General features: G+C 35.6%; 1 protein-coding gene across 2 annotated transcripts in view; it reads left to right on the forward strand.

The window, feature by feature from the left end:
* The window catches only part of ttc28 (tetratricopeptide repeat domain 28), a 345,699-nt gene that overhangs the window by 1,752 nt on the left and 321,164 nt on the right, over positions 1-22,783 (forward strand). For both annotated transcript variants that reach the window (XM_048181318.1, XM_048181319.1), the window contains exon 2: positions 8,255-8,542. In XM_048181318.1, the coding sequence (XP_048037275.1) occupies positions 8,255-8,542 (288 nt within the window). The remainder of the gene's footprint in view (positions 1-8,254; positions 8,543-22,783) is intronic.

Raw genomic sequence — 22,783 nt, forward strand, 5'->3', positions numbered from 1 at the left:
GTCATGTCATCGTTTTTTTTCAGAATGAAATTCCATCCTTGCATTATAAATGCGAGGAAGTGTTTAACGCGCATATGCATCTTGATTGCAAAAATATAGAGAATATGCATCAGTTGGTGAGGTGAAAGACCACTGGTTTTTCTTCAGGACTCAAATGTTACATGAGCCAATGCAATATTAATATAGCTTATCATGCAAAAATAAACAAGGCAAGACACTACAGGTGAATAGGGTAAAAATTTCATCTAGATATTATTTTCTATTACAGTTTTCTGAAATGTTACGTTTAAGTTACGCATTGTCTAATTAAATAATTTGCATACATTCCCAGAACAGAAATCTGAAGAGTGGATTAAGTCAAGTCGTTAAGTTAAGTCGTTTTATTGACATATTATGGCTATCTCCTTTTATCACTCCAGAAATGAGAAAATCAACAGCCAGAAAAAATATGAAAGAAATGTTATATAAAACAGCCATGTGAATGATATATGAACAGTCTGCTTTATAAAACCCTTCAGACAATATTTAGGAATAAATCTGTAAAGTTTGGTGTATGAAGAGATTTCTGACTGGAGAAAAAAACAAATTTTATGTATTGTAATTGAAATTACAGATGAAAGTAGATGACGTGTAATAAAATAAACAGTTAAATGTGTGTATTTTCATGAGTTATATAAGCAAAATAGTCTAAAATCTCAATTTACCAGTGCCTGAAAAATCATGATTTTTGTTTAAAATAGATATTGCGATTCTCCCAAATTATGAATAGACAACATAACGAAATAACATGTAATTTACTAGAAGTTTTGACAATGTTAATTGCTGCAGTTTATTTTAAAAATATATAATTCATTTGAATTAATTCTTCTTTTAAAAATTGGATTGAATGAATGATTCAATGACTCACTCATAAATACTTCATTTGTTGTTTCATTATTGGATGAATCTGCATTTTTGACCAAATCTCTTGAATGAATGATTCCATACACCATACATATTGGTGTAACAACGTAATTGATAAAATCTTCATTTTATTTGGCAAGTTACTTTCAAAAGATAGACACCAGTGTTTATATCCGAACTATAAACTTATAACTTATCCCAGTACTTCTGAGATCATTTGAATTAGGCTATTGTAAGACAGAAATAATGATACTGTGAACATTCAACAGATCTGAATGTTCGCTGTGATCATACTTTTAGGTTTAATAGACAGAGACAAAATCGCTTTAAAAATAAGATCGCGTGGGTGTTTGAATCGAGACCGCTATGTTTTAATGATTAATCATACAGCTCTTCTATAGAGTTTAATTTGATCGGTCATGAAGTTTATTTAATGTGCTGTCCTGCTATGCATGCTTGTATTGTTAGTTGCGATTTATCATTTGCATTTACTATATGGACATCTCCGAACAGACCTACCCATGAGGTTTAAGCTGGTATGTTGGTGTAGCTGCTGTTGATCAAGGAAATCTGTCTGGTTAAGCTAGTTAAGCCAGTGTCCATAGCACAGCATATGCTGCATTTGGCACTACTGTGTTTGACTGTATAACCAGTGTTATGGGGTCAGTCTTTAGATGTTCGTGAGATGTTCAGATGTTTGGAAATGTTTTGGGCAAAGGAGAAGGCTGGAGACAGCTGTTGGACAGGCAGATAGCGTAAAGTCGAGTCGACGCCCCGCGGGCCCTTCTGAGCGGGCATCAACTTCTCCACCGGCTGCCTGATGCCTGCCAGAGGAGAGGCTTGTTTTCATTTTCCCAGGAATGTGCCTCAGCCCCCTGACCTGCTCAAGACGGAGGGTGGGATCAGGAGCGGGCAGACAGACGAGGAAGCAGCGAGACACAGGGATCAACTTTGTTTGGTGTGTCAAACTATTGGGTCAATCTCACCACAACAGGTCACGTTATACTCAAATCAAAAGAATAAATAATAAAAAAAAAATAAAACACATGTTGCCTCTAGTCAGGTTAAAAGGCCTTGTTTGCATGCTGATATTTTAGCCTCTAGTGTTGTTAGTCTAGTAGTTTGCGTTTAAGCATCTCAGCTCTGAGCAGTGATCAGATAGGAAGAACACGGCAGGAGAGGAAAACAACCTTTATGTGTTTTACCCAAATCAATTTTTACACCATGCTTGGACAATCCGGTGTCCTCTGGCTGACCCTGTGCTTTTAATAACAAACACACAGCATGGCTTCGCCTAGCATTGTCCCTCATGTCCATTACACCTGTGTTTACAATGGTGCGTAAACAGTCAGTGGGCAGATTTAGATATTGATCATTAGGGCCAGAACATTATTGTTAATGATGCTGCATTATTGTTCTGTTTTGCTAGAGATTATTTCAAAGAGGTCTGTAATACCTGGAGAAAGCACTTATGCTTTAGTCATTTCTAAAGCATTTGCTCAGCTTGTGCGTGACTCCTTACACCACACTCTTAGAAAGAAAGGTTCAATGGGGTTCTATTAGGGTTCTTGATTTGATTTTAAAGAACGTTTTATGCCAAAAAAGACTGTCATGTTTAAAGGGGTGGTTGATTATGATTTCACTTTTTTAACTTTAGTTAGTGTGTAATGTTGCAGTTCGAGCATAAACAACATCTGCAAAGTTACGACGCTCAAAGTTCAATGCAAAGGGAGATATTTTCTTTTACAGAAATTTCTTTTTAAGGACTACAACAAATGGCTGGCTGGGACTACAACGAGCTTCTTCCCGGGTTGGTGACATCACAAACCCTAAAATTTACATAAACCCCGCCCCCGAGAACACACAACAAAGGAGGTGTGGCCATGTTGAGCTGCTTTATGCTGCGTTCACACCAAACGCGAAATAGAGCGTCAAATTCGCGTCTACCGTGTCTAGTTTGCCGCTTGAACATTTTGAATGCATTCGCGCGTCTAGAGCGAAATAGACGCGCGTAAAAAACAAGCGTTTGAAGCGAAATTGACGCGCGTCCGAGGCGAAATCCGCTTCTTGTGGGAGGGGCAAGTGCTAGGCGGTTGTCTGTTTGCAAGATGGCTGATGTTGATCGTGCGTTCATCGAGAGAGCTACCGCTTTGTATTTGCTCTGGAGAGCAGAACAGCGGCGTAGGGGTCAGCGTCGCGGGAAGGCCGCGGGTCGATAAACGTGTACGTGACTCAAAAGTAAAATGTGTATTTACAACTTACCAGGTAGCCCAATCTCCTCACCGACACTCTTCCAAGCGAGGTCCTTTTTATTCCTGTCTGAAGTATGAACTTGTGTCATAAATCTCTGGGTGACTGCTCACTGATAATATCAGTCGTTCCTCCATTTTGAATGAGTGACTCCGGGCGGGCCTGCCGCCACAGCAGCAAGCAGGCTCCTGATTGGTTAACGCGGCGCGAATTTACGCCAAAGTTCAAAATTTTCAACTCGGGCGTCAGACGCGAATTCGCGTCAAACGCTAAATGCACAAAAAGCACCATTCGCGCGTAACGCGCGTATCGCGCGAAACGTTCAATTCGCGTCATTCGCGCGAACTAGACGCGCGAATGAGGCGAATTCGCGTCTTCCGCGCCGCGCTAAACGCCTCATTCGCGCCGCGAGACCTCCAGACGCGCGTAAACGCGTCTTTACATTGACTTAACATTGAAATCATTCGCGCCAGACGCTCTATTCGCGTTTGGTGTGAAAACAGCAGAGAAGAGGAAGAGTTGTTGTAGTAGAGTGTTGTTCATGCCGTCATTTTACAGCGGACTGCTTCACAAACGAGGATCAATTCAACGCTGGATTTGCACAAAAGATGAACATGACAGCACATAGTCGATGAGTTGAATCAACGACACAGCAACTACATAAATTTATCCACTAACCATACAGCAGCTCATTTGCATTTAAAGGGACACTCACAAAAATGGCGCGTTTTTGCTCACACCCAAATAGGGGCAAATTTGACAAGCTATAATAAATGATCTGTGGGGGATTTTGAACTGAAACTTCACAGATACGTATATTAGAGACTTATATTACATCTGGTAAAAGGAGCATTATAGGTCTCCTTTAACAGGTTATTTAAATTTTCTTTAGTGATAAAGTATTTTTACGAGCTGTTTCATTCATAAAATTAAGATTACATTTTTTAATTAAAACTAAATTCATAAAATAATCCCATGATAGAACTTCTAAAAGGTTCTATATATGAAGTGCCTGCAGAACCCTGCAGAATGTTCTGTTTAGAACCTTTTCTTATACCATTCTAAACTTTAGGATCATTTTATTTTTTTTTAATAGAAATTAATACTATTATTCAACAAGGATGCATTATATTTACATTAAAGTGACAAGAAAGACATTTATAATGTTATAATGTTTCAAATAAATGCTGTTCTTTTGAACTTTGTATTCTTCAAAGAATCCTGAAAAAAATGTTTTAGTTTCCACAAAAATATGAACTGTTTTCAACATTGATAATAATCAAAAATGTTTCTTGAGCAGCAAATCAGCATATCAGAATGATTTCTGAAGGATCATGTGACACTGAAGACTGGAGTAACGATGCTGAAAATTCAGCTTTGATCACAGGAATAAATTCTTTTTTACAATATATTCAAATAGAAAAGTTATTTTAAATAGTAATCATATTTTACAATATTATTGTTTTTTTTCTGTATTGCTGATCAGCCTTGGTGAACAGAAGAGACTTCTTTCAGAATCACTAAAAAATCTTACTGACCCCAAAGTTTTGAATACTAGTGTAAATAATCATAGACTTTTATTAAACATCTTCTTACTTAATATCTGGGTAGTTCAAATTTCTGAACGCCAAAATAAGCATCATTGATGTGTAAATATGGGAGGTCATGTGGTTTCATTTTATGTCAGATAAAACATTTTTGCAGTTGAACTCTTTTATTTGAAAAAAAGTTCACTCAACAGTGAAGTATTCACGAGGAATGGACCTTCAATGTTATTATTTGACATTTCTGGCTTGGGTTGTGACCAGCGTTAGCTCAGATTCGGTGTCGTCTTGATGTTCTCTGACCATTTCGATCAATCAAATCACTCAAGACACTAATGGAATTAGTCCGTGTCCAGAGATCACCGAGGACCGGAGCATGACTACATTCAGCATGTCCATTATTATGTGTGTGGTCAGTTTACAGTTGTTATTTTTGGCCTGTTGAACGAAGTCGGAGTTGTACATGTGTTCCATATGTTACGTGTTCTCGTGCTGATCAACATTGTGAGGTCTGTTGTCTCAGCTGAAGATGAAGATGACCACCGGCTCCATCTCTGCGCTGGTGCGGCCAGATTTGTCTGTTCAGAATTACCTCCACCAAGGCTGTCATTATCTGCCCATATAGACAGCGGCCAACATAAATACGCCTAACACTGTTATCTGTGTCTAGCCCTGGATGGGGTGGATGTAGATTTCGCCAGACTTTCCTGAAGCTTCAAAACAATTGGACATGTTCAAACCACACCAGGGTACTAAATGTTCAAAAACTTAGAATCATAGTGAAAAAAAAAAACAAAATTTAATGTTAAAGGTTTTTCTGGGTTGTGGTGTCATTGTGTGACTATTTTAAAGCAATAATATGGGTTAATAAAGGCATTCTAATGCAATGCGATTGGTTTTTATAAGAAATATATCCATATTTAAAACTTTATAAACTAAAATAACTAGCTTCCGGCAGACGACTGTATGCAAGACGGCCGTTTCTAAGGTGTTATGGTTTATTGTAAGGCTCTTTCTATCTGTTTATGTCCACCAGGTGAAGATCGCTTCATAATGTGTCCCACACAACATGAAACGGTCAACTCACTATTGTTTCCAGTTTGGTGCTAATCTAGCAACATGATATTCTAGTAGACTTAAATACGTGGCACCACACATACAATATTGGCTTAAATATTGGGTATTTTATCATTACTTTCCAGTATTGAATGAAATTTGTAATCAACATCAACAGTGTTTGCCATCTTGGATTCATGTTTTCATTTAACTTAATTGCAGGGTATTATGGGATTGAAATTGTCTGAAGGATAGATACTGATATTGCTTTAGATTTGGCTAAAAGAAGGTATTTTAAAGGAATCATAATGTGTTTTCCTACTTATTACATAGGCATGTAAATGATGCCTTTAAAGAGGACCTATTATACCCTTTTTCAAAGTCATCTTGATGTTGTTTTTGGGCTCTACTAGAACAGGTTTTCATGCTTGAATGTTGATTATTTTCCTCATATTCTCCATTGTTGCAGCTCCTCTCTTCCCAGTCTGTCAGTAACACTCTGTTCAGTTCCTGTCTCTATGAAGCCCCTCCTTCTGAAAAGCACAAGCTGCTCTGATTGGTTGGCTGGAGCAGTGTCTTGTGATTGGTCAAGCGCTTTGAGTGTGTTTGGGAAATGCCCCGCCCCTTACCATAACCGCCAGTTTCAACACACTACTAACTAACTCAACCAGGCCCCGCCCCTTTATTCTGCATATGAATTATTTAAATGAGAAATATTGTGACGTGTTGAATTCCCGGAAGAAACTCAAGACTACAATGGAGGCGTTTCAGGGAGTTCAGAAACAGTGACATTGAATAACTGCCTTTGTAGTGACTTTTTCTCTGTCGTTCAACTGTTTTGCTTCTTAATGTTGTAACTTGGTACAAAATTCAGCTTCTCTCGCATCTCCCTGCTTCTTTTTGCACTCGGTTTCTTTCCCACTGATGCGTTGTGTGTCTTCCTGTCCATTTTCGTTCGTCTCCTTCACTCATGCTGTCGTTCTACTGCTCCGGCTCTTCCTTTTGGCCTCTCTGGAAGTAATTATCCCGCTGTGCTATCCCAGAATTCCTGCAGAAGGGAGGAGGGGTGTGGCCTGTGTGTGAGATTACAGGCTGGAGTGGCTTTCTTCGCCTGCCGTTTTACTTTCTCTCTCCATCTCCATCCCCTCCCTGTTTTTCCCTGTCGCTCTTGGGAATTCTCCAGATGTGAAGCTCTTAGGTGGCTAGTCATAAAATTCCTGCATTCTCCGAAGTCAGCAGGAGCCACTGGTGTGTGTCTCCCCGAGGAATCGACCTCACAGCCAAAACAATGAGCGCGGCCTGACGCTAGCGTTGTGTGCAGACACAATATAACCGAATATATGATATTATTTTGAAATAATGAATAGCTTTAGCTCAATAAATGAATGTCATGAGCCATTTTCCGTCAATTTCTTTGCAGTTATTTGAATTAGACATTTATCAGTGTGGTTTGCTGCGCTCACCTAACAGAGGTGTCTCTCTTGCACATGTAATCGTCACCATTGCAGCGACCGTATCAGCTAATTAGCAATATATAATGAATAAATATATTCTGATCTATAGTGTTTGCTGTTGTGACGTTCTGTTCTTAGAGCCTCTCAGAAGGGTTGTTTTTTGAGCTTGTGTTTTTTCAAGAGATTAAGAAGAGAGGTTTCTTCTGCGATTTCTTTGTGTTTGACCCTGCCAATATAATCCTAAAACCGTACAAATCTGCTTTGCTACATGTTAAACACAACAGAACCGAGCATGAGTCAGCATCATTTTTAATGAAATGGGTCATGTTTTGTTTTTTTCCCACTCAAGTCCACTTATAATGTCAATCAAGATTGAATGTCAATCAGTTTATCACCCTTACATTTTTTTTTGATGCTGTACCATTAAGACTTTATGCAAATAACTCCTGTTATGATTGGCTAAATGTCGTTCATGGGTGAGTCAAGTTGCTGAATACAGAATAGGTAAATGTGGGCAATGTGTGTCATGTCATCATCATCATGACAATTTATGAATCCATTTTTGGTGTTTAGTTTCAGTATTTAGTGAGTATTTGATACAAACCATTCAAAATTTTGGTGGTGGTAATTTTTTTTTTTTTTTTTTTTTAAGTCTGTTTTGCTCACCAATGCCACTATTATTTGATTAAAAAATACAATAAATAGAGTAAAAATTTTGACATATTATTACAGTTTCAAATAACTGTTTTCTATTTGAATATATGTTAAACTGTAATTTATTTCTGTGATCAAAGCTGAATTTTCAGCATCATTACTGCAGTCTTCAGTGTCACATGATCCTTCAGAAATCATTCTAATATGCTGATTTGAAGAAACATTTCTTATTATCAATGTTGAAAACAAACAAACATGCTACTTTTTCAAGGATTTTTAAATATTTGAAATTGGCATTTAAAGCCTTCTTGCTGCATATAATAATAAAAAAAAAAGCTGATCCACTAATATATCTGCTAATGGATCTCTCTCATTTGTGTTCCTCCCGGTCAGTTTGGTCTGTTTGGACCGCGAGCGCTGGGCAGGGCCGTTCACGCTGCAGCCGAAGGCCCGGGCCTCAGCAAGGCAGAGTTCATGGATAAGGTGCGGCAAAGCAACGAGGCCTGCCAGCTGGGAGACTTCCAGACCGCCGTGAAGTTGTACGGCGAGGCTCTGCGTGCCGACCCACAGAACTGCATCCTTTACAGCAACCGCTCGGCTGCCCACCTCAAACTGGGCCAGTACCAGACCGCGCTGGATGACGCAGTCAAAGCCCGCCTCCTTAACCCTAAATGGCCGAAGGTGAGTTTGTGGGCGGGGCTGCATATCATTTGTTCCAGGCTATAGGTGAAAACATCCCTCGGCTTCCGCAGTCGTTCTTCATGTGATTTATACACTGTTATTCTATTTTCTCACTGAGAATTTTTGTCCTGTTTTCCAGTACAGATAGATGTCTAAACATTCTTTAAGTCACCATGAAATTCTATTTTTGTTATCATGGAATACTGCAGTATTTATTATAAATGTATGGAGCCCCACACATGACATGCATGAAAAAAATAGTAGGTTAAATTGTGCACACGTTTTACTAATTTGTCCTCTCGATTTGCTAAATCACATGCATGATATATAAAACGAGGGAACGAAATAAGTCATGTGCACGATTTAGCAAATCAAGGGAATGAAATAGTAAATTGTGGCCATGATTTACTTTTTTCCCCCCTGCATGTCATACGCAGGGCTCCGTAGAAATGATATCCGTGCACATCATTATTTTTTTCTAATCATGTGCTTCGTAATCTTGAATCAAAATAATTTCCCCTCCCTCTTGCATCATCTCTTCTCTTCTCTGAAAACGAGGGCGGGACAACCTGTCACTCACATGAGATCCACCAATAGCAAACCACAACCATCCAATCAGTTCCCCATGGACAGAATCAAGCCCCGCCCTACATTTGTTCTTGTTTGAGAAGCAAATTCACTCAGATATACGATACAATAAGGAAGAAAACGCTATTGCAACTTCCGTTTCATGCTGACTTTAGATCAAGTAGCAAACTTAAATAAGATATGAAGTCTTGCTTTCTTATTTTGACTTTAATTTTTGCTTAAAACAAGACAAAATAATCTTGCTTTCCCTTTGATTCAAGTCACTCCCTTAATTTTGGTACATTTTTCAGACTTCTCATGTAAATGCATCTTGATTTAAGAATGTTTAGATATTTGTACTGGAAAACAAGACGAAAATACTAAGTACAATTAATGTTTGCATTGAACCGTTTTATTCCTCAGCTCAGAGGAGCAGAGATCATCGCTATCGTCCATGCTTTGCTTGTTTGTTTGTTTGTTTGTTTCTTTAGCATTCATTGCAGGTACAGCAAGCGGAGAGCTTGAGATTTTGCCAAATCGCCTCTTTGCTTAACATTTCTCAGCTGTGATGTTAACTGGCCCTCACAGCAGAACATCACGGCAAAGTCAGCGTCTGAAAAATGATCACAGTAGTGGCCTTGCGGCAGGAGCTCGTCTGCTCTTGGCAACGGTTAAAGGGCTTCGCTTTGATGGACTTGCTAACAAACAACACTATTTCACAGGCTTTTCTACTAATGTACAGCTACAAGCATACAGTCTCACACAGGTGTTGGATGTTTGTTGCTCAATGGTTAGGGTTTTGTGCTGCTAATACAAATGTTGCAGGTTCGATAAGCTCAGTCTGCTCATTTCTGATGAACTTTTTGTTCTTAAGTTTGTACTGCAACGATTAGTATAAGTTGCTAGAAAAATGCCGGCCAGCGTATTTGTATTAAATGACTTTAAGCTGGGCGGCCCACACATATGTGTGCAATCTTAACAGCTCTAGTCGTAAGTATTTTGTATAATCACACAAACATGTTGGCTTTAATAGAAACTGAGGATATTAAAATATCCTTTTCTCATTCATAAACCGTGGAAGCTCCGAGAGTAAAGCGTTTTGCTCAGACTTGAGTGGTACTTCGGTTTGGTCTCGCTCTGACCACACAAAATCCTCTCCTCCCCGGCCCAAAGCACATGTGGCAAAACCCAAACCCAGCGAGGAACGTTAACCTCGGCATGCACAGCTGCCTGTCTTCTGCTCTCTGACTTTTAATTTGCTGCACGGAGCCAGAAAGGCGGGACTTTCTCATTTGGGCAGAAACATGGGTTCCATTTTACTGAACCAAAATGTGTGAAATTGTTTTCTTTATGAGCAGCGGGCTCCTCTGAGAGACAAGGGTGAGCGTTCGAACTAACCAGCGCCACGAGTGCCGTGCTCCGAGATCTAGCCGAGGAAGTTCTGTGGGAACGAGCAGACGGTGTCGGAGAGGCCGTGCTTCCTTTTGGAACAGAATAGGAGGAAGTAGTGGGTGTGGGGCCGAGCTGCTGTTTTGTTGTGGAAATCCTGAACGAATTCTCCTGCAAACTTGTGCTGCGAAGACAATAACAGCAAAAGTCGACTTTACAGGCCTGAAACGCTGCAGTTTTGCCCCGTTACTCATATGCGGAGCGCTTCTGCCAAAAAGTCTCATAAAAACACAAATAAACACACCAAATATGAAGTTATGACTTTTCCTAGAAGAAAAATAAATATTTCTTGTAGTTTCATAGTTCAGGGACTTATTAGAGTGTAAACTTTGTCTCAGATGTTTCTTAAAAAAATCTAAATAGAAATTGACTGAAATATAAAAATATAGCTATACAAATATTTTTTATTTCAAATAAATGCTGTTCTATTCATCAAAAAATCCTAAAAAAATGTATCAAGGTTTCCACAAAAATATGAACTGTTTTCAACTTTGATAATAATCATAAATGTTTCTTGAGCAGCAAATCAACATATTAGAATGATTTCTGAAGGATCATGTGACACTGAAGACTGGAGTAACGATGCTGAAAATTTAAAAAGTTACATATTAACAAATATTCAAATAGAACACTATGGAAGCTTGTTTCCGCCACTAAATAAAAAAGTAAAAAAGTGCAATTGTGACTTTTTTTTCTCACAATTCATCAGAAGAAGAAGAAAAAAACGTCAGATTTGTGAGGAAAAAGTCAGAATTGCTAGTTTATATCTCACAATTCTGACTTTTTTTCTCGCATTTGACTTTGTAACTCACAATTCTGACTTTATATCTTGCAATTCTGAGAAAAAAAACTTTAAAAAACATTTTTTATTTCATGGTGGAAACAAGCTTCCATAGAAAAGAGTTATTTTAAATTGTTATAATATTTCACAATATTACTGCTTTTACTAATTTTGGACAAATAATTGAAGCCTTTATGAGCAGAAGAGAATTCTTTTAAAATCATTTAAAGCTCAAACATTATTGTATGCAATTTTATAGTCAGTTTTTGTATATTCCATGCAAAAAACCAAAGTCTGATAACACGATGAAAACATAACGGCACATCTCTCCTCAACCAGACACAAGATTTAAGCAATGACTGATGTAGCATAAATGGTGCAGTATGAATTATAAGACTTTGTCTCTGTAATATAGTCTTGGAAGAATTTGTTGAGAAATGTTTTATTGGTAAAATTGAGATCTCTGACTTTTGATAGCAGAATTTGGCGTATTTGTAAATCTGAGAACAGTTTGAGACCCTGTTGAAGCCCTAGAGAAGAGAAATCATCATTTGCACTCTATTTAATCTCATTGCTGTCTAGGTTAAACAATATAGATATTAAAGAGAATTTAAACACTTTTTTTTTCAGTGTTTGAATACACGTATTTGGACACTTCAGACATGTCGAGGCATGTGTCATATATTTTAAAGTGAGATGCACAAACACTTTGCAAGAAAGAAATTGACATTTGTTTGGTTTTAAACAACAGATCTAGAGTTGGAATTGAAGGTAAAATGTATTGCGGCACCAATTGATTAAATCATTTAGAAAAAATGAGGACGGTAATAAAAGATCGTGCCGTGTTTGTGCACAGATACCAGACACTTGATCTAATGAAGGACATTCAGACATTTCAAGTGTTTGTTTCTGTAATCTGTAATCTGGACTTGTGTTTACAGCTCTCAATCTCTTCATATCTGTAAGGAAAAGAGACACGGTAGACATTAAAATGGCCTTTTTGTGGGGGAACTTGTTCAATGAGCCAGTACTTCACACCTGACAGCCATGCGAGAATGATAAACTAGTTGTAAGTCCTTGTGTTGATTGAAAGCTGTTGATGTTTTTCCTCTTCGTCACACACTCAGACACCTCTCAACCCTTTCAGAGAGGCCACGGCGAGTGATGAATGTGAAGAGAAGGCAAATGAACGCAGACAAGTGTCGCTTCATCAGCATTCTCCTGCCAGAACTCGAGGACGCTGAAAGACTTGAGACATCAGTGTTTTTATCTGTATTTATGCGTCGTTTGAAGTGTTTGTGCTTGCGGAGATGCAGATTCAGTATGTTTTTGAGTTTAACTCTTATGATAAGATGACATGGTGTCAGAGTTTATCGGTATGACTATAAGAACTCTATATTCATATTTTTCAGCCTTGTAAGTTAATACATATATGTGTGTCTCTCTTTTAAATAAATTCAATTATAATTAACATTTTGTTAAAGGGTTAGTTCACCCAAAAATTAAATTCTGTCATTTATTACTCACCCTCATGTCATTCCACACCCGTAAGACCTTCAGTTCATCTTCGGAACACAAATTAAGATATTTTTGTTGAAATCCGATGGCTCCGTGAGGCCTGCATAGCCAGCAATGACATTTCCTCTCTCAAGATCCATTAATGTACTAAAAACATATTTAAATCAGTTCATGTGAGTACAGTGGTTCAATATTAATATTATAAAGCAATGAGAATATTTTTGGTGCGCCAAAAAAACAAAATAACGACTTATCTAGTGATGGCCGATGTCAAAACACTGCTTCAGGAAGCTTCAGATCATAAATGAATCAGTGTATCGAATCTGCTGTTCAGAGCACCAAAGTCACGTGATTTCAGCCGTTGGTAGTTTGACACGCGATCTGAATCATGATTCGACACGCTGATTCATTTGTGCTCCGAATCTTCCTGAAGCAGTGTTTTGAAATTCACGCAAGTAAAATTACATATATAGTATTTTGTATAGTAGTTTAATTTTATATATATATATATATATATATATATATATATATATATATATATATAAAAAAAAACAATAATAATAATAATAAAAAAATAATAATAACAATAATACAATAAAAAAAATATATATATATATATTATATATATATATATACACAAAATACTATATATGTAATTTTACTTGCGTGAATATATATCATTTTATTATTAAAATTATATTTAATATTAATTTAATGTTATCTTTTTAATCTTCAGTGAATATAGCATCTAGAGTCCTTTTGACATTTTAAAGAGTACAGTGTGATTTAAAATTAATCAAGCCATTTTTTCCACACAATTTTTAATTAAACATCTACAAGTATAATTAATACTTTTTAAATAAGTTATTTAGCCTACTATTCAGCATTTTAACAGTAGTTAGTAATAAATAGTTTCCTGCATATATTTTTTACATGAACCTTTCAAGGCATGCAATTTACCAAATGAACATGTGAGTGATGAAGCAAATGACTCATTCATTGAAACAAATGGTTCGAAAGAACTGATTCGTGGCAATGAATCAAAATGGCTTATTGGTGAAATCTTGGCCAAATAAAAAACACTTAAAATGTTTAATTTTGTATCGGCAACAAATTAATGTTGAAAGTATGTTAAAATACAGACAAATTATGTCCAGCCTATGAAAATTGACACTCTTTATTCAAATATAATTAAAAATTAGTTAAAGATTTTGCAAGCATATTGCACAGTTGTGCTTGGAGTCGATTTTATTTGTGGTGATAACGCAATGAAACATTGAGACAAAATTGTGTGACATTAATTTTGGCCAGAAATTTTGCAAAAACAAGAGAGAACCAACAAAATATTAATAACTTATTATATTGCAGTCAGTGTGAGTTTTTTGTTTTTCTGTGCTTTTGTTGTGCATAGTAAAATTAAACCTGTAGCTGTAGTTTTGCCTTTTTAGTTTGTCAGAGAAATATCTTAACCAAGTTTAGTGTGTTGTACTTCCCTCATATATTTCGATGGTTTAATTGAACTCGTAGGGTCGTAAAAAACAAATATCCCCTCTGGACATCACTTTTGGCCTCTACTGTATATTGCCCAGCCTTATTACCTGAGTGCTTTGTATCTTAATGGCGTGCCGTACCGCAGTGCAGTGGAGTGAAGATGCATGGAGGTGACGTTCAGGGCAGGGTCATAGCAATAGTCCTGCTGTTTCGTCTCGGCGGGGTCACGAGCTGAGGTCGGCTTTAATTAAGGCTCAATAACAGCGGCCGCTCTGAGAAGGCTATTTACTTCTGTCAGCGCTCGCTGACCGCCCCTCCTCCTTTTCCCAGCCTCGCATAGATGTCCATGTTGGCACAACAGCCGTGTTTTGCCCCTTTAGAGGGCCCATGGGAAGGAGAAAACTGTGGGAGCGGCGCTGTGCATCCAAACGTGTGCGCCAGCGACACAAAAACGCACTGAAAGGCCTTGCAGTCGCTCTGCTCTGTTTTTAGTCTTTATCCTTTTAAATGCCAGTGTGCGCTTTTTTATCTCTTTGTCATTTAGATCGAGCGTTTGGGGCTGAAAGCGGTTTTCTGAGAGGACGTCTAGACTCATTTTTTCCCCGCATTCCCTGCGTGTTATCCCTTTTATTAAAAAACTCCCAGACGCTGTTTCATTCTGTTTGGTTGCTAGGCTGTAGTTTTCGAGCTCTCAAACCTGCAGGTACGCGAAAAACTGCGGAAAGTCTCACACCTGGCCGTTTCACCGGGGGGCCGTTGCGACTTCAAAGGAGTGATAATTCATGCAGATTCACCCTGTCTGTCTTTATTTCTTAAATCTGATTCTGTCCTTTCCGTTCGCAGGCCTCGCTCTGATCAAAGACAGACGCCGTGGACCGTGTTGTTTAAACACAGACTGAGGGATTATGCATGAACTGGCGTATGAATGCAAATTCGAAGCATGCGGTGACTTGCAATTTTAAGATCAATGCACAGCGGGATGACTCCGCTCACCTGTATTTAAGCTCTGATGGATCTTGTAAGGATGTTTTGATAAAGAGGTCATGCAGTGCTAGATCAGGGGCTGGCTGGGCGATACATCCAATATCAGCGATATATTATCACAATATCATATAATATCAGGGAATATTGTGTATAATGTGATAATGTTAAAAGTTTTGCTTATAAAGACAGTAAGCCAATTTCACTCCCCTTTCTTTCAAAGGCTCCCGTGCATTAGGGATGCACGATCGTGATTTTTCATGGCTCTTCCTGATTGCCGATTATTATTTTTTTTTTTTTTTTTTTTTTTGTTTATTTGCTCAAAAAATATATGTAGTCATTTGAAATTAGAGGCAACCACTGCGTTTTAATCACAATCCAAACAAAGATGCTTCACACATGTAGCATGAGCATTTGCTTTTGGAACAGCAGACTGTAAAAGGACTAAAAATGATGGAAGATGTGTCTCTACTTCCACAAAAATGACTTAAGATATACATCTTAAATCGTTATAGTAGAAGAAATGGCTGTTGACTAGGGGTGTGACGAGACAAGACACGAGATTGGGTTCGCAAGAACGAGGCAAGATGAGATTTTTATACAGTATTTTTAAGAAATCCTCAATGATGAAATGCATGACTAGAAAAATAATCTGCAGGTGCATTTGAAATGTTTTAACTAATCATCTTGTAATGAATGTCATTTCAGTTCTACTTTCTGAGTATGAATTATCATATGCAGTAAAAGACAACAATACTCAAACTGCCAAATGTTTATCCACAAACTCAGCTGACTGGCTTCTCTCCTGTATGATTTCATACGAGTCTCTTCAGACCTTACTGTACATGATTTATGAGCTTCTACAACTTTTGACCTCCTGAACTCCTTTCCACAAACTGATCATAGAAATAAAAGCAGTATAAATATAAATGAATATCAGTTTTCTCTTAGTCTCATTAAGTGCAAACAATAACCATAATCAAAGTACTCAATATTCAAAGTGCAAATAGAGACAATTTTTCTTCAAGCATGATACAGAGCTAAGAGATGGTTACAACTACACAATCCAGTCTAAGATACATTTCATAATGGGAGATATTTGCATTTGCATGCATCAGGGAGCTGATTTCAAATTGCGGGGTATAGAAAAAGCGATCGCGTTTTACTTTCGCTTTCTAATTTGTTATCGCGTGTACTCTGTGAATAGGGAGCTGTGGTGCTGAGTGCGAATTCTGCAAGATAAGACATTTGTCAGATGCTTTTAAGGCCCCGGCATACTTCAAACGAAATCGAAGAACGAACTGATGTGACGTCATTTCGAACAAAATCAGGCCAAAACGAAGTTTGTTTTGTGTTCTTTTTGGAAGTTCGAAACGGCTTGCCAAAGCGAACTTTCAGGAAAAGTTCGCTCCAGCTGCAAAACATCTTCGTACTACCATTGGTCAGTGACGATAACGTAATGGGAGGTGCGTGCCGAGGCTCCGCCTTCACTCGCGTGGACCGCGTCTTTGACTTATTTCGTGTGTTGAATTCATCGAGGTAAGATCTCCGCGGGTGAAAACATGAACACACTGGATAGCCGCTTTATAGTACAAAATGAAGTTGTGCTTCTGATAAAATGAGGCAGTAACACTGTTTTTCATGTTTGATACTGTAAAGCTGCTTGATTTTAAGCAATCTATTGAATAAAGTGCTATATGAAGACGTGACGTGACTGGAGTGCTACTTTGCAGAGCTCGTGCTAACATACCCATGCTGTTATGATCAGATGTTTTTCTTATGCATTTTATAATAAATGCTTGCAGTTTTCTCATTTTTGTTGTGTTTATTTTGTTACTGAGAAGAAAATGCACGGCACATTACATATTCATCTAAATGTCGATCTCAGCAGTGTGGGCGGCGTCAGATTCGTTTTACCCCGAAACGAAGAACGAAAAAGAACTTTGTTTGAAGTATACTGGGACCTTTAGGCTCTGTTGTGCAATGAATCCTCCGCCATGGTCTCGTCAGTCATCTCGTCACTTACTTTCATCATGTGATCAGTAAAATCTGATTCCTGCTGCACTACGTACGACTCTGCAGCTCGTGTTGTTGGATGAGCTGGATGGGATTGAAGCGGCCGTTATCCAACTGAATTAAATGGTTCTTAATTCTAGTCGTAATGTAAACGTAGCAGTGGGATATTCAGTCCTAATTTCACCCTCGCACTCCATCATGGCAGTATCACAGATTTTGAGCTTGGCGAGAAATCTCGTCACATTTTAATCTCGTCACACCCCTACTGTTAACATCATGCTCCGATTGCGGAATTCGGAGCCCGAGTCTGCGCAGTAGTGATCCTGAGGTGGAGCCGTGGTATCGAGGTCCCGCCCACACTCAATCGCACACACAGCTGTCAATCATGACGTTACAGCCGTTTTTATAGCATCAAATAACTAACTAAAATCAAATTTACCTGTAAAACAGACACTTGAACATATATCTGCATGATAAGAACTGCCTAAAATGACAGAAACCATCTTTGGAAAAAATTGATTTGATGTGTAATTGGATTTTTTTTTAGTTTGGCTCGCGTCCCATTCGATTACATTGAGAGGCCGGGGTTTTCAGCCTGCCACCAGGGGGCGATCAAAATGTTTTGGCTTCACTTTTCAGGATGCGTGCGGCACACTTGAGTGCGTAATGTGTAGGGCTGAAACGATTAGTCGACATTATCGACAACGTCGACAATAAAAAATTGTCGACAAATATTTTTGTTGTCGAATAGTCTCTTGATCTCATACGACCTATTTGAAGGGCCTGCAATAACGCGGTGTAACCAGTGGGGCGCTGTAGCGCAATACTGTAATGCAGCCCTCCCGGATCCAGTCCAATAAAAGAAGTCAGTGCTTTGGAGAGCATAGTGCAAACGAAGTCGAACCCGTGAAATGTGGGAGATTAACATAGCATAAACATAACAAACATAACGTTTAGCAGAACTACAGAATACTGTCATACAGGGCCACCAACTCTCATTCAAACTCACTGTTCTCACGCCACACGTTCATTTTCTCACACAGTGAAAGATGCCTCGCAATGCAAAGAGGACACAGACAACGCACCGACAGATCAGGTTACTTTTGATATAAAACGAAGTCTAAGCTTTTAAATTCAGTCAATATTACTACGGGATTCAAACAATACTTGTGGTGGCGACACTGTTTAACGTGTGGCAGATCGCTGTAACATCTCGGTTCAAGCGGCATGTGAACCTATTCCTCTCTATTACAGCGCGAAATAAACATGAATGAACATCAAAAAGTACTTACTGAACTTACTGAAATGAATCCATCTCCATTGTAATCACTTAATCGGAGTTTTAACCGCAGAAAGAAGTCAATAAAACTTGCAAACAAATATATCACACAAAATGTAATATTTACCTCAGGAAAGCCATTCAATGACCATAAACTCGATAGTTTGTGTGTGTGTGTGTGTGTGTGTGTGTGTGTATATATATATATATATATATATATATATATATATATATATATATATATATATATATATATATATATATATATATATATATATATATATATATATATATATATATATTGTTTTATTTACTAGTTAAAGTACAGTATAATATATTTTAACTAATTGCTAAAGTAGAATAATCGAACAAAGCTTACTGATTAACCAGTGCAATAATCGATAATTAGTCGATTAATCGTTCTAATAATCGATAGATTAATCGATTATCAAAATAATCGTTTGTTGCAGCCCTAGTAATGTGCGAGCGCTCTGTGAAGGTTTCTATTTATATAATGTTTAACAGCATTGTAGCCAATCACAGACATGTATTTTGAGCACCGAACGCAATGACCAATCAGATGTGTTTAAGTTAGTCAGTGGTGCATCCGCTCAAAATGGAGTTTTCGTTCAGCCCACTCACTTAAAACTCTGATAATGTATGTCAAAGTAGATCTGTGCATTAAGTCTTGGAGTGTAAATGCAAACTAATAGACCTGCACTTGACTTAACTAAGATTAATAAATGCTTTAGACGTATTTGTCATTGTTAGTTCGTGTTCACTAATGTAAGAAATTGAGCCTTGTTGTAAAGTTAGATCAAATATTGATATATACAGTATTTGGAAAAATATAGATATACATCTTTGGCTGTATTTCAGAGTAGTGTTATAGAAGTTATCTTATAGCTGATAATGTGTTTAAAAATCATGGTAAAATCACTGTAGTGTGTGGGTTTTTATAAATGCTAGCCAGTCTAGTCATTTCTGCTACAGTGCTTCAATCTACAATCATCATGTCGTGAAATTTAAGAAGTTGTCTGGTCTTTTATATGAAGCAAATTCCATTCAGATCACAGTACTGCCGTAGACAGAGCGAACATGTCTTGTGTTTTGAATGCAAAGTCTTGAATCATTGTTGTGGGTCTGGGAAGATCTTCAGACCTTTTCTTCTCCGCTCTGGATGCCAAAGGACCGTCTTCCCATGTTGCACTGCAGCTCGAGCTTCTCTTGACGTCTCTGGCACCCTGTTTTTATAAAGCAATATTCAGACCACACCGTAATCTTCTCCTCAGGGAAGAGCGTTGAAAAGTGGGCTCCGCGTTAATGACACGCAAGCATGACATACGCTGCATTAAAAACGCACGGCCTCAAACCTCCAGAGATGTACATTTAAATTCAGGTCATATTGAATGGGGACGTGTATATTTAAAATATATTTTAGACACTGTCTAGTCGCTAAGTTGACTACTTTATCTTAAGAGAGCAATGTAGAGTTAGGCTGGTTTAGGGCACAGATCTGATGATATATACAGTAGATGTTGAACACAGATCTTCAGATGCTTAAATAGGATTAATAGAAATAAAACTAAAATTACAATGTGGCTTAGAGCAATTATTAAATCCTAGAGACAAACATAAATATTAGTTTTGCAGTTTTCTTTCTTACAGTTGTATTGTATAAAAACATTATTATTATTATTATTGTATTATTTTTCTTAAATACTAATTTTTACAGTGCATTATTACAATAGTAATATTTTTCTTTTGTTTAATATTTATTGATAAATATTTAATATTTATAATATTGTAATAATATTATTATTACAGAAAGGTCATGTCATGACCATGAAAATAAATAAATAAATAAATAAATAATCATCATCTATTTTTACTACTACTACCTCTACTACTAAATAAAAATATTATACAAAATAAAAAATACTATTGTAATATTTGACTGAAAAATTGGATATTAAATAAAATACAACATTAATAATAATTAAAATAATAATTATGACATTTTTGCAGTTATGTAAAAAAAAAAACTATTAAAAAATATCATTATTATTAGTTTTTAGAGTGCAATATTACAATAGTAATATTTCTCATTTTGTTTAATATTTATTGATAAATATTTACAATTATTATTATAATAATATTATTATTACAGAAAGGTCATTTCATGACCATGAAAATAAATAAATAAATAAATAAATAAATAAATAAACTATTTTTACTACTACCTCTACTTCTATATAAAAATATTAAACAAAATAAAAAAATACTATTGTAATATTTATCTGAAAAATTGGATATTAAATAAAATACATTAATAATAATAAAAATAATAATGATGACATTTTTGCAGTTATATAAAAAAAAACTAAAAAACAATTATCATTATTATTAGTTTTTACAGTGCAATATTACAATAGTAATATTTCTCATTTTGTTTAATATTTATTGATAAATATTTACAATTATAATAATAATAATATTATTATTACAGAAAGGTCATTTCATAACCATGAAAATAAATAAATAAATAAATAAATAAATAAATAAATAATTTTTACTACTTCCTCTACTTCTGTACTACTAAATATTAAACAAAATAAAAAACTATTGTAATATTTATCTGAAAAATTGGATATTAAATAAAATACATTAATAATAATAAAAATAATAATGATGACATTTTTGCAGTTATAAAAAAAAACTAAAAAAATATCATAAAGTTTTTAAGTGCAATATTCATTTTGTTTAATATATTGATAAATATTTACAATTATTATTATAATAATATTATTACAGAAAGGTTTTCATATAATAAATAAAATAAATAAATAAATAAATAATAAACATTTTACTACTACCTCTACTTCTATACAAAATAAAAAAATACTATTGTAATATTTATCAATATTACAATAAAATAATATTTCTTATTAAATAAAATACATTAATAATAATAAAATAATATTATGTTTAATATTTATTGATAAATATTTACATTATTATTATTATAATAGTTATATTATTAAAAAAAACTAAAAAACAATTATGAAAACATTATTATTAGTTTTTACAATTATTATAATAATAATATTTTTATTACAGTGACAATATCATACAATAGTAATATTTATCTGAAATAAATAAATACATTTAATAATAAAAATAATAATGATGACATTTTTGCAATAAAAAAACTAAAAACAATTATATTAATTAGAAGTAAATACTATAATATTTCTCATTTGTTTATATATTGATAAATATTTACAATATTATATAATAATATTATTATTACAGAAAGGTCATTTCATGACCATGAAAATAAATAAATAAATGAATAAAATCAAATAAAATAATAAACTATTTTTACTACTACCTCTACTTCTATATAAAAATATTAAACAAAATAAAAAATACTGTTGTAATATTTTTAATAGAAAAATTGGCTATTAAATAAAATACAACATTAATATTAACAATAATGATGACATTTTTTGCAGTTATGTAAAAAAAAAAAACTAAATAAAGAAATACTAATATTTATTATTATGATTTTTACAGTGCAATATTACAATAGTAATATTTCTCATTTTGAAGTTATGTAATTTTTTTACATAATTTTTTTAATTATTATTATTATTTTTATTATTAGTCATATAGATAATCACCAAACTTTTGACTAAATTGTGCAGCCTTACAAACAAGCACAGGAAACCTGGAATATTTTTATATCGTATTTTAAACCTCAACTGTAATTTTTATTTGAAAAATTGCAAAGAATATTTATTGATTTATTTCTTATTTGCCTAAAATTGTACTGCCCTATGGTTAACTAAAAGACATTCATCATATAAATAGCATTTATTCCCCTAAACTATCAGTTGAGACCTGCAGATTATACATTATAACAGGAACTGTGCTCACAGCAGGTGATTGCCATGAAGTCTTTGTAGATTTTGTTGAAGGTTATGAATTTGTTAGCAAAGCAGTGCTTTGATGGCGGCATTGGCGATGGGGGATGAATTTAAAGATGCAACTAGTTGGAGAGGGTTCAGACTGACTAAAACATGCTAAAAGCATTTCTGAGAAGTCTTTTATTAGCATTTTAAAGAGTAAAATGTGTGTGCTTTCTGCAGACTTA

The sequence above is a fragment of the Megalobrama amblycephala genome, linkage group LG2 (genome assembly GCF_018812025.1).
Source record: "Megalobrama amblycephala isolate DHTTF-2021 linkage group LG2, ASM1881202v1, whole genome shotgun sequence".
Lineage (NCBI taxonomy): Eukaryota > Metazoa > Chordata > Actinopteri > Cypriniformes > Xenocyprididae > Megalobrama > Megalobrama amblycephala.